The sequence below is a fragment of the Desmodus rotundus genome, chromosome 3, assembly GCF_022682495.2.
Source record: "Desmodus rotundus isolate HL8 chromosome 3, HLdesRot8A.1, whole genome shotgun sequence".
Taxonomy (NCBI): domain Eukaryota; kingdom Metazoa; phylum Chordata; class Mammalia; order Chiroptera; family Phyllostomidae; genus Desmodus; species Desmodus rotundus.
The window spans coordinates 138,812,570-138,828,924 of NC_071389.1; the positions used below are offsets into that span (position 1 = coordinate 138,812,570).

General features: G+C 41.2%; 1 protein-coding gene across 2 annotated transcripts; it reads right to left on the bottom strand.

Annotated features, from left to right (window-relative positions):
• Positions 1 to 663: 663 nt before the first annotated feature.
• Positions 664 to 15,989, bottom strand: SLC35E3 (solute carrier family 35 member E3). Of its 2 annotated transcripts, XM_024576334.3 has the most exons (5): positions 15,339 to 15,989; positions 14,309 to 14,419; positions 10,377 to 10,535; positions 6,499 to 6,581; positions 664 to 3,068 (listed from the first exon to the last, which is right to left on the bottom strand). In XM_024576334.3, exons 1-5 carry the CDS (start codon positions 15,738 to 15,740, stop codon positions 2,882 to 2,884), a joined length of 942 nt encoding a protein of 313 aa, XP_024432102.1. In that variant the 5' UTR covers positions 15,741 to 15,989; the 3' UTR covers positions 664 to 2,881. The 2 variants fall into 2 exon arrangements, with proteins under 2 accessions (XP_024432102.1, XP_045040685.1); XM_045184750.2 differs by lacking the exon at positions 14,309 to 14,419.
• Positions 15,990 to 16,355: the final 366 nt, after the last annotated feature.

Genomic DNA, 16,355 nt, shown 5'->3' on the forward strand with positions numbered 1-16,355 from the left:
CAAGCATGTGCCTGCCCTGACTGAGGATTGAACCGGTGATCCTTTGGTTCACAGGCAACCACGTTCCTTTTAGCATAATAAACTCACTTTATTTTTATTTAATTAATGCCTATCTTTTCTGCTAGACAGCTGTCTCTTGGAAACACAGGACTGTCTTTGCACAGTGCCTAGCACAGTACCTGGCACATGACACACATACAATAAGACTCTGTTGGTGAATGAAATTATTGTATTCCTAATGTTAGCAGGTATAATCCGGGTCAAGTCTGGAAACAGAAATGCAGAGCAGGACGTGTCAATACACCTGACCTCCATTCTTTTTATCAGACTTCCGCGTTTGGCCGTTCTGCACACTCACCCCCCAACGACTACTGACTGCTGGGGTCAACGTGGCGCCTGATTAATGCTGTTGCTCTTCAATTTTTACAAAGGTGACTAATGACTTAAGTATAGCAATGTTCAAAAAGGGTTTTAAAAAATGAAACAGAAGAAAGCTTGGTTCATTTCAGAGAGAGATTTCTTTTTCCTGATATTTTAAAAAGGAAACGAGGATTTTGTTTCACTGGATTCCACATATTTAGGAGCTGGACAGGCCAGCGTCCCCACTGCACGCACATAGAGATGCTACCGCTCTCCCACTGGTCTCGACACACAGCACGAAAGTAAAAACATCAGGTTCTCTTTATTTGTAACAGGTAAAAACTGAAGTTCAGTCATTTAACACAGGGTGAAAAACAGGTGCGGTTCCTCCTGGCACTGTGCTTGTCGCTGCGGCAGGTCCTGGTCATCTGGCACATCTTCCCCCAGGAATCTCCTTCCCCTGGGAGGTTGTCTTCAGGGCCAAATATGTTATCAGCCTCTAGTTCCAGCAGCACGTATTTTATTCACTTAAATATATATACATGTATCCCACCCTATCCTGCTCTAACTTTCTCACTGCAGTCCTATTGGTATCAGTCCTTTATTATAACCCACCCCCCGAATGGTATTTACAGCGTACGAGCATTTATTTGTACATGGCACAAATTAACGCAGCTGTTGGTGCACAGAAGTCACACGTTTCTCACTGTGCTGAAATACTCTTCTCCAGCTTGGGGGACATAATTATATGCTCGTTGAGACACACACAGAGTGTGCTGTAGACACAACGCCTGAGGCCCGTCTGTAAGACAAATTGTCTTGTACTTCTTAGCGCAACAAATATATTTTCAGAAACTGAGAAGAACCAAAGAATATTAAGAACACAAACAGAAAACCACACATACTAATCACACAACAAAGTGACTGATACATCAAAATACTGTCAAAATAGATTTTCTTTGAGGCTTTCATTTCAAACAGGTCAGGAAAAAAAATCCTTAAAAATCCACATGGCTCTTCATCCTCTTAAGAGTTGTTTTGTCATTTAAAGTTAAAAAATAATATTTAGAAAAAGAATTATTACAAGAGGGTTCATCTGTCTAACTTATTGTGAGGTTATCAACAACTGCTTTTGAAGCTCTAATGTCAAGAAGTTGGAAGGCAGAAATAAATTTTGCAATTAAATTTCTGGTACTATTTATTCCCTTAGGTGGGACTCATATATTTCCCCAATACCTTAGTTTAAAAAAATCATTCCTTTAAAAATTCATAGAACTAGTTAGTTATTGACCATTTTTCTACTTCTCTTTCAAATCTTTCCTAACATTTTCACCAAGTTTCTGCTCAGTGTTTGGAGAGCATTTGCCCTGACTTGTTGTGTAAGAATTTTCCTCAGCCTCCTTAGGGCGGCTGGACAGCTCACTCCAAGTCCTCAGCGCCAGAGAAAGCTCCACGCAGGCCTCACATGGGGTGGGGGTGGGCGGCGGGAGTATGAGCAGAGGAGGGGGGAATTAGAAATTACCAGCGTGGGCTCAAAGAGGCCAGGAGACAGTTACCAAGATAATAAGAAACTTTATTTCATCTATAGTCTTTCCTTTGGGTCATTTGAATGTGGAGTTGTTTTTTAACTAAACATCGTTTTTGGAATTCACTGAGAGCCCCCTCAAAAAACTAGCTTTTTTGGATAACATACAACTTCTTTTTAAAAGAAAAATTTTAAAAGACTTTATTTTTCTTTATTTTTAGAGAGAGGGGAAGGGAGGGAAAAAGAAAGGGAGAGAAACATTGATCATGCCTCTCGCACGCCCCCAACTGGCATGTGCCCTGACCAGGAATCAAACCTGCAACCGTTCAGTTTGTGGGACGTCCCAATCGCCCAACCCACTGAACCACACCAGTCAGGGCTGCCTAATTTCTGATGTCAATTTTCCATTAGGAGAATGTTACTTTTGGAATTGGATTTTGTTTTATGGTCTTCTGTACTACACTTTGTTTTCTGTCAATTATATTTCGCTTTCTATAAATGAAATAAGCAGGAAGTTTTACTAAACCAACTAAGAGAGAAATGCTAGATTTAAATTCTGACTTGAACGCTGGCTGAAATTATAATAGAGTTCCAATTGGGGACCACGTTCCAGTAGGTAGAGGAGTCTTCTGCCTCCTTCTGTGGAACAGTCTGAACACTTAAAGCCTCGACACATTTGTGGCTCAGTGATATGAAGTCCTTTGCCCCCACTACAGAACTTCAATTGCATGTACTTCATTTGGTGTATCCAAACCATCCTACATACTTCATACAATCATCACCTTTGAAAAGAAGCATGAATTAAGTTTTTGAAAAAAAGGTACACTAAATAAAAAAGTCATTATTTATAAATAAAATTTCCTTTGTGTTACTTCTTGTAAACCATCATTCGATGAATTTTGCAATGTAATTTTTTTCCTTCTTTGGAAGCAACTCGCATATTTTACATTTTGTAATCTTCTTGGGGTGACCTTCTTTTCTCCACAAAAAACCCAATTAAGGTCGTTGTACCAGTTTACTCTTACTTCCTTCCTGTTCACCGAGTTTAAAATGGGTATAGGCGAGAATGCCAAATAACGTACACAACATGCCGAGACCCTGATTAATTGACAGCGGATCCTTAAATAAAACGTAGCCGCCGAACAGTGTAATGCAGAACTTGAAGTGTCCGAACATGTTATAGCTGAGGTTTTGGATAAGGATAAAAAGGAATAACAAGTCAGATGTCACACTCATACTCATATTCATACACACGCGTGTGTGCACACACACGCACACACACACAAAGCAATGGCTCCCTGGGGCTGGGAAGAACTGCACGACGCACGGAACAGCAGCGTCTCCTCCCCCAACATAGACAACAACAGGAACTTCAGTGAAGCGCTGGGTCAATCCTACTTTCCACAGGTAGGTTTCAGCAAGTAATAAGTGACAGGAGACTGCTTCAAGTCTCCTTACTGGCCTCTCCAAAGAAGAGAAAAGGGGCTTCAATATAAGGTAGGGAAAGGAGTTCTGAGTGAGGTACAGGGAAGATAATTTGTACAGCAATTTATGATTCTGTTTTAGAGTGCCATTTCTAACAATAACTTCCCTCGGCGAGTGAGGTGAGATGTGTAAGGCACCGGAGAGCTGATTCAAGGTAAGCACATCCAGTATGCTGAGTTTGAGGGGGGAGTGGCAGGGGGGGGGGAAGTAACAGTGCGCACCCAGGACATGCCAGGCTCTTTCCTTGGTTCTGAGGCCGGCTGTGCAGCGTGGAAGAACCTTCTGGGCAGGAGAGTGCGGGCCCTGTCACAGGGCTACCTGCGCTTGGTTGCCTTGACAGAGGTCATTTCCTGAGAGACAGAGGATTTTCCCAAGGATGTTCATTAGAACCATAATCAAAAGTGCTGTATTTTCAATTGTGAGCTATCTTCAAGTGCACTGGCTCTAACACTTCAGCATTTCTTTACTCCTCAGACTCTTTTAAGAGGCTCATGATGTGTTAAAGATATTTATACCAGAGGGAAGGCACATATAAAGAAATTCTAGAGTGAATCCTTTTGTCGATTCAGAAAAGGAGTGGTCTATACTTGGTATTACAATTCTCTAATTTTCCACTCTGTTGCAGTTACTTTCACTTCAACACTCTGAAAGCTCCGGTCAAAAGCACCAGCGCCCCCACACCTTGTGAAACCCCTTCATCCATGACCAGTCTTCTCGCACCTGGCCTGGCAGTGGTATTCCCCTGCCCTCCGCTCCTACACCACTCTCCTTCCTTTCCGCCTTATTGCTCCTTTCCTGCCTCTTCTGCCTGGCTCCTCTCACCTCTCTGATCTCCCAACACTGAATGACCCAGGACTCAATCATTGGGCCTCCTTCCTTCTACTTGTTCGCTTAGCTATTTCAACCAGCCTCACTGCTTTAAACACCTACACACCACTGACTCTCTCGGGACCGCCCCCAGCTGATACCCAGAGCTCTCAGACTTGTCACCCAAGACTGAGCACGTGCTCTTCCTCCCCACCCCTAAACCTCAGCCTCAGGGCTGTCCCACCCCAGCTGATGGCAACTCCATTCTACCAGGTGCTCAGGCCAAAACCATGTGAGTCACCCTTATTTCTTCTCGTATTCTCCACTTCCAATTTGTCAACAAAACCTGTTGGTTCTATTTGAAAATATATCCAGAATCCAATCCCTTCTCACTATATCCACTGCTACCATCCTCGTACCAAATCACCATTATTTCTAAATTAGAGTAGTACAATGGCCTCTTGACGGTTTCCCTTCCTGCCTTGCCTCATTTGGTCCAGTGGTTCTCAAAAAGGGCTTATTTTGCCACCTGGGCAATATCTAGCTAGACACACTGGTTCTCATGACTGGGGAAAGGGAGAGCTATTGGATCTAGTGGGTGGAGGCCAGGGATGCTGCTGAACATCCTGCAAGGTACAGGACAGGTCCCCGCAACAAAGAATTGTCTGGCCAAATAGGTCAATTGCATGGATTTGGGAAAGCTCTTAACACAGTAGACTGGAGTGACCTTATTAGGACATAAGTAAAATCACACCATTTCTCTGCTCAAAACTCCAATGGTTTCCCTTCTCACTTGGAGTAATTATCCTTACGAAAGGGCTCTGCTCCGCCTGGCTCCCTGTCGCCGCTCAGAGCCCAATGTGCTCCACCCTCTGCGCTCCACTCCAACCACACTGGCTCCCTGTTGTTCCCTAGGGCCACGCACCCGCTGTTCCTTCGCCCGGAATGCTATCCATCCTGATCTGCATGGAGTGCCCTCTTTTTCTTTGGGTCTTTACTCAAAAGTCCTCTTCTTACAGAGAGGCCTTCCTGCCTTCTCTCCCTAAAATGTCAACTCTGTCCCCAACATTTCATATCCTCTTCCCTGCTTAATTTTTTCTCTTTGGCAATTAACACTAATATGTATATCATCTATTTTTTGGTTTATAGTCTGTTTATGCCTGTGAGCACAAAGGTTTTTGTCTATTTCACTGTATCTCCAGTGTCTGACATATAGTAGATATTCAATATGTAAATACTAAGTCGATGAACAGTTTAACTGTGTGTTCAATGTCTGCTGAATGGATCAATGTTAGTAAGGGCACACACTGGGATGCCCTGACTTGGCAGCATGGTACAGAAGTTTTGGGATCAGACTGCATGGTTCGAAATCTGGATATAACCCTTCTCACAACCTTGAGTTATTCAAACTCTCTGCACCTCCATTTCCTCCTCTGCAAAGTAAGATAATAAAGTTTATCTCACAGAGCTGCTGTGGGAATTAAATGCCTAACATACACAAGGTGATTCAAAAAGTGCCTGGCACAAAATAAATTTAAGTGTTATTCTTTTAAAAAATTATTATCGTTGTTGTTATTTCTTGATAGTTGTCAAATATGCTGCATTTTTACTTTGATGACATCAGCGTTCACTCATTTATATAAATCAGAACCCGATGGCATAACACTGCTAAACCACCTCTCTGATTTAAAGAAACCCATTCTCTGCATTTGCCTAAGAGTGGAGCAAAGTGAAATGAGAGAAGAAACAGAATGACAAGCAGAACATTAAGAATAGGCACTTGAGTTTGGTTCAGCCCTGCAAAGTATGACTTCATTTCGTGAAGCAATATTGAGAAAGACAGGCACACCCATATCCACCCAAGTACAAAAACATCTTAAAATTCAGAGGTCACTTAGGTCAATTTCAGAGGCCTGACTATCTTTTGCTACGTGGATAACCACACCTCCATTACTATAGATAACTGAGAACTGATTGACAACCCAAGCATCCATCCCATTTCTCACTCCACAAATATTTATCGAACCCCACTATGTGCAAGGAATGGTTCTCTATGTTAATTCTGATAAGGAAAATGACCATCTATGACTTAAAAAAATTCAAAAATGTTCATGATATAAAAAGCTAATTCATTCCCCAGTTCATATTTCTTTAAATTTCTATAGCCTCTAGTGTGGAATGAGATGATTAAAGATTAAAAACAGCTCACTCTACTTAATTTAGGCCATGCAATAGTAATTGTGAGACTCAAGGAATTAATGTGATGGACTTTTAGAAAATACAAAAGACCATGCATTTGTAAGCCATTAGGAAAAGGATACGTGACTGGCGAAGTGTTCCCAATGATCCAATAAATTGACAAGTTCACCATGAAAGCTGTTACTCCAGACAGCAGCACCATGAACTATGAGTGAACCAAAAGAATCATCAATGCAGCTTCAATCAGTACAATCATCAAGGACAAATACATTTCATTAGGCATTTCTAAAAACTTGAATATCAACTATTAGGGACAAGATTTTTAAAAGAATCAATCTGAAAGACAACAGAAATTGAGAGTAAAAGAACAGAGTAAATAATATTCTGAAATGTAATTTTGTCTACAAAACTCAAAGAAAAATTCCCCAATAATATCCCGCCTCTGAATGTGCATTTCCAGTTTCACTTTTATTTATCTGAAGAAAAATTACTTTATAAATAAAATACATGTTCATTATAGAAAAATCAGAAAATAAAGATTAGCAAGCAAAATATAAGAACTTCTTATAATGTCAACCACCCACCACTATTAATGCCTTAGCATGTATCCTTCAAGATCTTCTTCTATTGCCCACGTTTGTTTTTAGTTAACCTGAATCAATGCGTAGTCATTGGGTATCTACAAAAGTAGGCCATGCCCTGTGAGGAACACGACATCTTCTTATCCTCAAAGAGCTTAGACGCCACTTACAGGCATAATCAAAGTCATGGGAATCACGGCTGACACTTACATAGTACCTATTAAGTGCCAAGGATTGTTCTAAAAGCTTCCCATATATTACTTTATTGAATCCTCACAAACACCATGAGGTAGTAAAATACTATCCCATTTTATAGATGAGAAAACAGAGCACAGTGAAGTAGAGAGACTTGCCCCAGATTACACAGCCAGGAGGTGGCAGGGTGGAGATTAGAACCAAGCAATCTGGCTCTGGAGTCCCTGCTCCTAACCCACGGTTACACTTCCTCCTGACCACATGAAAGTGAGAGTGCACTGCAAGATTTCTGGCAGTAAAGGCAATAAAGGAAAATGAGCTTCTTCATTTACAAGCAAATAAACAGTAAGTTCTACATGAATCTCCAGGCAGGACACGTCCTTTTGGGCTGGGATAGTGAGCAAGTCTTTGGGTTTCAAATGTAAATATTAAAGGAAAAAGAGGGGGTAGGATTCCAGGCAGAGGGCACTATGGGCCAAAGCACGGAGGCATGAGAACACAAGGTGGACACATGGGACGGTGAAAACGACAACTTGGCTGAGGACAGGGCGGCAAAGTGGGCTGTACCGCTGTATACACATGCAACACCCTCTTCAAACCTACCTCACAATATTATTTAAAAAGTTAGAATGTCATTTTCTACTTCTAAAGTGAGTTATGATCAAATATTAGCTATGATTTGAATTAATAATAAGTTTAAATTTCAAAGAGATCGATAAGTCACATTTCAAGATTCCTTTTGTCCCATGTATGGGAGTTTTATTGGTTTTAGATCAGTGCAGTTAGAAGTTGGAGTTGAGTCCTATTTAGGTAAAAAGAGTAACATGTTATTTGTTTATAAAAGGCCCATTAAATATTCAACAAAAAGAAACTTTCTCCTTAAAGGTTTTTAAAAACTGTTTCTAGCCCTAACCAGTGTGGCTCAGTTGGTTGGGCATCACCCTGCAAAGTGAAACGTCATCGGTTCTATTCCCGGTCAGGGCACATGCCTGGGTTGTGTGTTCACTCCCTGGTTGTGATGTGTACGAGAGGCAACTGATTGATGTTCCACTCCCTCTATCTCTCCCTCCCTTCCTCTCTCTAAAATAAATAAAAAATGAGAGAAAATTTAAAAACATTTTAAAATTGTTTCTAGAAATATATCATCATTAATTTTATTGAGTTCACAGAATGTTCCGTGCCAATTTCTTGATGACTTAGCATTAGGAACAGAATTACAAGCTCTACTCTGAGACAATGATGCCCCCTAGGGAAATTAAAGGGCCTTTCCCTTACTTAAATGGCCTCAGACAGCTGGGCACTAAGTTCCTTGACTTTTTTTTTATGACCTTTCTGCTGCTCACCTCTTTTTCAAATTTGTCAGGGGGCCTATCCCTTTCTAATTTAAGGCATCTAAGCTGCAATGGTTTGAAGACCTGACAACCAAGATAACTAGAACTTTTGTAAAATTAAGAGGAAATATAATCTAACAGTTGGCCCAGTGATTTCTACTTTGGATAAAAGGGTTTATGTCAAAGTATGTGAATTTGAAGCAGCTATGACCTGCTCAGAGGCAGCACAGCAGGGTGTTCAAGAATACAGACTTCGTAGCCAGCATGCGTGGGTTCCAACTCTAGCTCTGTTTGCTAGCTGTGGGATCCTCCGTTTCCTCATCAGTAAATACAGGGAGAAGAGTGGTATGTATCCACACAATAAAGCTGTTATCGGGATTAAGTAAATTAACATTTGCAAAGTGCTTAGAATAGTGCCTAGAACAGACCAAGAGCTATGTAAGTTTGACACGTTAACACCATCAACAGAAAAGACATCCCTATAGACTGCGTTCCAAAAGCTACAGTTACGGGAAACAGACATTCCTTCCCTATGTTGGGGATTACACTTTGTCTCTTAAAACGTCCCCAAAGTACACAGCCCTGTGATCTGGCAATTCCACTCTTAGGATTCTGCTTCACAGAAAACAGTACCAGTTCACGAGGACACATAGACACAATGTTTATTGCAACACTGGTCATAGTGGCCAAGAGCCAGAACTAGAACTATTATACAGGCATTGAAAAGAATGATATAAAAAGACTTTCATGAGATATTAAGTGAGAAAAGCCAGATACAGAAAATCATGTGATATGATCCCATTTCTCTAACAGAAACAAATGTTTACTTTATGTCTATATTCATGTGTGTGTTGTCTATGTTGATATATGGGCATGTGTACCACGGAGAAAATATGGAAGAACAAACACTAAAATGCTGACATGACTGACTTTAAAGGGCAAGGAAGGGTAATGAGATGTGGAAATGTGTGTGGGTAGGAGGGCTGAGGAAAAGGAATCTGTGATAAAAACGGCATATACAATACCGCTCCATGTAAATAAAATTATACATACATACAAATACACATGCACGCATGGATCTGTGTATCTGAAAAAGAGATCCACTAAATAATCACAGAAATGATAACGATGATTATCTTAGTTTGGCAGGATTCTGGGAGGCCTTCACTTTCTTTATATTTTTATGTATGTTCAAAATCTACACAATGACCATGTACTATTTATATTATTAAAACAAAATCAAGCACCAGGAGGACAGTTACCTACCAGGGAGCTGCCATAAGACTGTCAGCTGATTTCTCAACAGAAACACTACAGGCCAGAAGGGACTGGCACCAAATATTCAAAGGGACGAAAAGCAAGGAGCTACAACCAAGATTACTCTATTCCTCAAGGCTCTCATTTAAAATTGGAGAAATAAAGAGCTTCCCAGAAGAGAAAAAGCTAAAGGAGTCCATTACCATCAAACCAGCATTATAAGAAATGTTAATGGGACTTCTTTAAGAAGAAGAAAAAAAGAAATAAACCCCCAAACAAAACAAAATATGTTAGCCTACATTTTCACTATAAAAAAGTAAAATAAAAATAAATGCCCAAGTTATTTGTGGACTATAGCCCGGAATGGTCAGAGCAGTAACCAAGCATCAGCAGACCTGAATCTTAGGTCTGGTTTTGCCACTGACTACCTGTCTGACTTTACGTGAGTCCCTTAACCTTTCTGTTTCTTCATCTAAAAAAATAATAATAATCCTTACCCTGCCTCCCTTAAAGGCTAATTATGAATATTAAATGTGAGGCTAGATCTGAAATAGTGCCCTGCAAATTAAAGTTGCATTAATAATGGAGGGATTAACATTATCTTGTTTCTTAGACACTAAAACAATTAGAACTCACCAGAGCAGAAACTGACCAGGGGCCAAACAGTCCTCCTTCTCCAAACAGGGGCTCAAAGAAGGGCACAGCGACCAGCAGCATGGCAGATGACATCGGAGCCTGGTAGTACAGCAGCTGCATTGAGTTTACTTGCAATTCATGCTGTTTGGCTCCTACCCACTGAAAATTAGGGGATGAAACCAGTTAGGCCAAAAGCAAACAGCATTACTTATTAAAGGAAAGATGCAACTCTAGCCATGGAGATGGGAATGTGGGGCCCAGGGGTGGGGGAAGAGGAAACGCCTAGTTATTCTACAAGATTTCAAATATCAACAATATGTACAAATGGTCCTTAAGCACCTTGGATGAAAGGAGTTTTATAAAGTCAATGCCTGATCATGTGTTGTTTTCTGAGTTATAAAGGAGGAGAAAAAAAATGATAAAGATGATTATCTTAGTTCTCCGTTCTTCCCTCCTGGTCCTAGTAAATGGAGAAAGTCCATGCATACAGGAGCCCACAACCATAAGAGATCTCAGGAAAATATGGCAGGAATGGAAATTTTGATCATTAGGTCAGATTTCACTTCTTTCTAAAAATGCGCCTCCGCAAAAGACCAGGTGGGGGGCAGGGCACACTAGTTAGAGACTGACAGGAACCTCAGTTATCCCAGGTGGCTGCCAATGTATGTGGTTAGAAAGGTATGTGAGGTCTTCTCATTCACTTAAAAAAACCCAGTCAATGGTCAAAGGAATTTTCCTCTTTATGGATAACTTTTCTGTGGGTAATCTCCCACCAATACACCTCAAAAAACTGGATGATCACAAATCCTGAACAACTATATCACTTAGTAGAACCAATACCTCAAAGCCTCAAATCCCATCAGCCATCAAAATGTTTCACAAATCTGACTGTTTAAAGAAAGCTCAGTAGGACTGTTTGCATAAGATCTGGCAAGAACAGCCAGGCCTTTGAATCACTGCTCCTCCATAATTTTCTTTCTGTAGGTCTGGGTGTCCTATTACACACACTCCAAGTCTACAGACATTCCCAAGACAGAAATAGAAGAGCAGGAAATCTGACACATGCTCCCACCATCCTTAACCAAGGGTCTTCTGTGAATATGAAGGACAAAGAATTGATTCTGCTGCTGCTGGCTCCTCGGGGCACCGCAGTGAGCAAGACGAATGCAGAGAGTACGCCTGCTCTTCTGTCCCTTTAGCGGCCTCACCCGGCAGCTGCGTTTGTCCGACACAGAACCACCTGGAATCGTGGAGTCAGGGCCTCCACTTTCCCTTCCCGCAGTGCAGCCTGGCTTCTGCCCACCACCCCTCTAAGGAAACTGCTCCTCGAAAGGGCACCATCACCTACAAGAGCCCCACCTGAAGGGCCCCTCCACCCTCCTCCTGCTGGAGCTCTCTGCACAATCTGCAAATTTCTTCTAGGAGAACTTGACCTCTGGTTTGCACTGTCCGCTTCTTCCTTCACTTACTAGTTTTAAGGCAGATATCTGGCCTTCCTCTTTTATCTTCGTAACTGATTTCTTCGACTATCTGCTCACATCTATAGCTCTGACCTCTTTCCTTGAGCATCCTTAAACTCACATCTTTAACAGTCTACTGGCCATCTTCACTGAGATAATCTACAGGGACTTGTTCAAAATCAAGCTCATTACTTCCATCCCAAATTAATTCCTCCTGTGTTGCTCCAGTGATTGATAAAAGCTCCTTCAAGCATCAGACTCCTTACTTTTCTCACTCCCACATTTAGTCAAATCCCACGAATTCTTTCTCCAAAAGGTTTCCGGAGTGTTTTTCCTTACCTGCTTCACTACCACTGTCCTTGGTCAGCGCCTTCCTGTCTTCCCCTGGGACCGTGGAGAGCTTCCTAACTGTGCTGCCTGTCACCCTTTCTTCCCTCTCCTATTCACTCTTCATTGCCACCAGAGTCTACACTCTTTTCCTGGTGCCTGCGGGATGGAGAGCACACTTCCTCAGCATGACATTTAAGACTCTGCCATCTGGTCTCACCCATCCCGGAGCCTTGTCCTTCCATAATGCCACTCTAGTCTCACCAAACAAATCAACTTCTCCAAAAATGCTCCATACACCAATGCAAAGAAAGACTTCTGCTATATCTCTGTGCTAAGCAAATTCATGTGTGTCCTCCAATTTAAATTGTTAACTTTTTCAGGAAGACTTACCCTCTGGTAGGATGACACTTCCTCCCTGGTGTACCACAGAACTTCCTTATACCCTGAGCTATGCTACTTACGATTAGCTGTTTACACGTGTTTCTACACTACTGGATTGTAGCTGCTTTTCATCTTTGTAACCTCAAGCCTGAGCATAAAGTAGAAGAAATGTCTGCTGAGTGAATGAATGAGTCCACACTCTTTCTACAACTAACTCTGTCTAATACCTGATCACTCATCTTTTAACTCCTTTTAATGCCCCAGCAGAAATAACTTAGAAATTATACCTGCATGTGATGGGAAAATACAATTTTTTTTTAAATGAATTTTTGTGGAATATACCTACTTTGTAACATTACTTTTACCATTTGCTCATAATGGAGAACTCTGTGAATTTGTTAGTCTATGATCATTCATTGGTCAATATCATTTCAAATATCTACCTGAGGGATATAGAATCCTTTGATTCTAATCTATAATGGTGTTGAGACTAGTGTGAACAAAAATGGTCACACTGGCATGAACAGTGAGTACTCTGAATTTAAATTACATATAATGAATACAAGAAGGTCTAATGTCAACAAATAAAATTTCTTGCTATATTTAATGAATATTTAATCCATACTGGGAAAGAACAAGTTCTTTCAGCAAAAAAGAATGTTCATTTACTGTAGCTAGTAACGACATTTAAACTCACTGAAGTACACGCAAATATAATTTCCTGGAGCTCAGAGCTGAGCCTCCTCTGATTACCGGCTGTAGTAAAAGACATTACCTGGGAATCAAGTGACAAGAGTGAGTGAGTGCTCCACCCTCTCATGCCACTGGTGTCTTTTTTAGACTGCTTCTCTGCCACTAAAACAGGTATTCAACCTCAGAATTTTCACATAACAATTTTCTAAAATGATCAGTATTATAAAGTTTAAGATGCTAAGGCTGTATTATTAAACTCCTAACACTTACCAAGAAAGTCTTAGTTTACAACCAGTGGATGCTGGCAAAAAAAGTAAAATTGGGTACACATTTTGACTCTAATTTCCCCATGCAGGCACACCTAGAATTTTCAGCCCAAGGTTTTCAGTATAGAGAAAATACTGTTTCACTGTATGTACCCTACCAAGTTACTTTTCCCAACTATCTAAAACACAAAAAGTACGCTTGTCCAGACTTTATGGTAATGAAGTAAGTGGCTCCATGAACAAATTTTTAATGAATGCCTGCTATATAGACAAGGCACTGAGCTAGTACAAGACGTGACATACCCACTGCTATAAAATATTCACATAGACAAAGTATTCAAAGCCAATATATAAGCTGTAACAGCAGAATATTTTTTAAGGCAAAGATTTATAAATCTGTAATTTTCCTTTTCCACTCAAATTTTTGAAAGTGTACTCACTCTTTCACAATAATGTGACAATTAAAAAGTAAATGACAAACGTAACCAATGATCTCAGTTCTCAAGTAAAAAGTCTTACTACTCATTTTGTAAAGATTTCCCCCAAAATAATATAACACCGCCCCACACTCAGACTGTTACGCATGGGTGTTACACACTTACAAACAGGGAGGGAGGCGTTTGCTGAGCATGAAGTTTCTGTCTCCTTTCTTCTCTTCACCTTGAGTCAGCCAATTTAGGCAATTATGCTTTCTTCCTAACAGTTTATTGTCTCTATACTGTATTTTCTAAACCTTGGGATACAGCTTCAAAATTTATGCAATCTGCTAAAAAGGCAAATAAAGAAAAAAAAAATTACCAACCACTTGATAAAGGGATGTAACTAAAACACCAAGAGCAGCAAACACCATTCCAAGGAAATTAAACTTCACATCGTAATAAGAATTTAGGATTACACCTAAAGTTATAGGAATCTGTAAAGAAAAAGAGGTAAATGTTGTTCAGATTAAATTCAAGAGTATGCCACGACAGGGTTAATTTAAAAAAATCAATGGGAAACAATGAACCTCTATAAATTTTTCTTCTTTTCTATTTGAAAGCACTGAATGTTAATCCTGTTTCCTCAAAGTTAAATATGATAGTCCTCACTATGTTCATTTAATGAACATAATTCTATTTAATTCTCATTTAATTCTATTTAAAATCAAATTAATTCTATTTTAATTCTATTTAAAGTAGAATTAATTCTATTTAAAATTTTGGGTAAAATAATGAGTCAATGCATTGAACTTTGCAAGAAATGAATACCACATACATGGACATAGGAGTAAAAGAACCCCAAAACTACTGGCCAAACAACATATAAATAAACATATAACAAAAGCATTTGCATCTTTAATATTGTAATGTATTGTAAGTTATTAACTGCTAAAATGATTTTAGTTCATATCCTTATATTTAAAGACACAGAAACCTCTGCGGAATGTCGCTGCTGACAGTCTGAAACATACTTTATTCTAAACCTTTAACGTTTATCATACAGTTTGGTTCCCCTGGGGGAGGTGGGCTTTTTTCAGTTTGAGATTTTGCAGATAATCTGATACACTGAATTACACAACATAGCTTCCTTTTCTTACCGATCACAGCGTTAAAGGATATCTAACAGCAGTTATTAAAAACACGCAAGTACACTCTTGGGGTAAGAACCCAATGGAGTGCCAGGGTGGCTTTTTTCCATATCCTCCAAATAAGCCTTAAGTTCACATGCTCACAGATGACACAGGTGTGGATTTTAAGATGAAGGGAAGGAGTATGCAGCAAGGTTAAACATTCAAATTTCCCGGTGAAAAAGACGGTCTGGGAGGTGCGCCTTGCGAAGCGGAAGCTACTCACCAGCGTGAGCTGTATTTTTACAGAAATGGTTTTCTTGTAGCAGAGGGTCTGGATAACTATGATCACCGGCGTGGTCATGGCCTTGGCCAGCTGATAGGTGCCTATGGTGTTGTTCTGCAGAGAAAGGTTGGTGAAGACCACGAAGCCACAGAAGCTGAGAGCCAGGAGGAGGAGCTTGGAAGGCGGCAGACTTTTGGGGGCAAAGATGTTCAGCTTCTGGCAGAGGTACAAGCCCAGCCAGGTGACCACAAAGTGCACCAGGGTCAGGCTCATGTTGGGGAAGCCATGGTGCACATAGATCCATTTGTTGAGGAACACGATGCAAATGGACACCAGTAGGTTGAGCAGGAGCCCGGCGGCGATGCGCCCATTGCCTCGCACTCGGTCTGCCAGCGATGCCATGACCCCCACGAGGCCGAGGCCCTTCAGCTTCCGAGATGGACGCCCGACCTGCCTCCGGCCACCCTTGCCCTCCTCCTCCTCCTCCTCCTCCGCTGCGGTGTTCGCGCAACCGCTCGTTTCAGCTCCTGGCGCGGCAGAGGGTCCCAGGAGAGCAACAGCAGCATACACATGCTCTGCCACCGCCCATTGAGCCCGCGACGACGCGGCAGCGTCCCTTGCGCCCCGCCTCCTGCCACGTGACTCGGGGCGCCTGAGATTCCTCCCGCAGCTGGTAACGCAGCGGCCTCTATCCTGCGCAGGCGCATTGGCCTCTACCTGCGGAAAGCTGCTTCCTGGGTCTTCTACTTCTCCTTAATCGCCGAACCTCGATCTTAGCGGGGCCAGTCTAGGACCCTTTGCTTGATGTTTTGGTATTTCCGCTCGATTTACTAGACTGCTGTTCTCAAGCTGATGGAATGGGCTATGCAAACACTGTTCGTCAATTTTACTAACCAGAGAGGTGCTGAGCAATTTTAGTTCTCCAAACATACAGAAGAGTAGAAACAATGATGAACTTTTCTATACTCATCATGGTTAGTAAACTATTCAGATTTTCTTTTTGAATTGATGTTTGGC

Bases quoted from the DNA above. Each gene is read 5' to 3' on its own strand.
- SLC35E3 (XM_024576334.3), bottom strand. From the start codon at position 15,740: ATGGCATCGCTGGCAGACCGAGTGCGAGGCAATGGGCGCATCGCCGCC. The intron at 14,420-15,338 runs GTGAGTAGCTTC...TTTTCTTTACAG, and splicing joins TAAAAATACAGCTCACGCTG to ATTCCTATAACTTTAGGTGT. The intron at 10,536-14,308 runs GTTGGTAATTTT...CCTAATTTTCAG, and splicing joins TTACATCCCTTTATCAAGTG to TGGGTAGGAGCCAAACAGCA.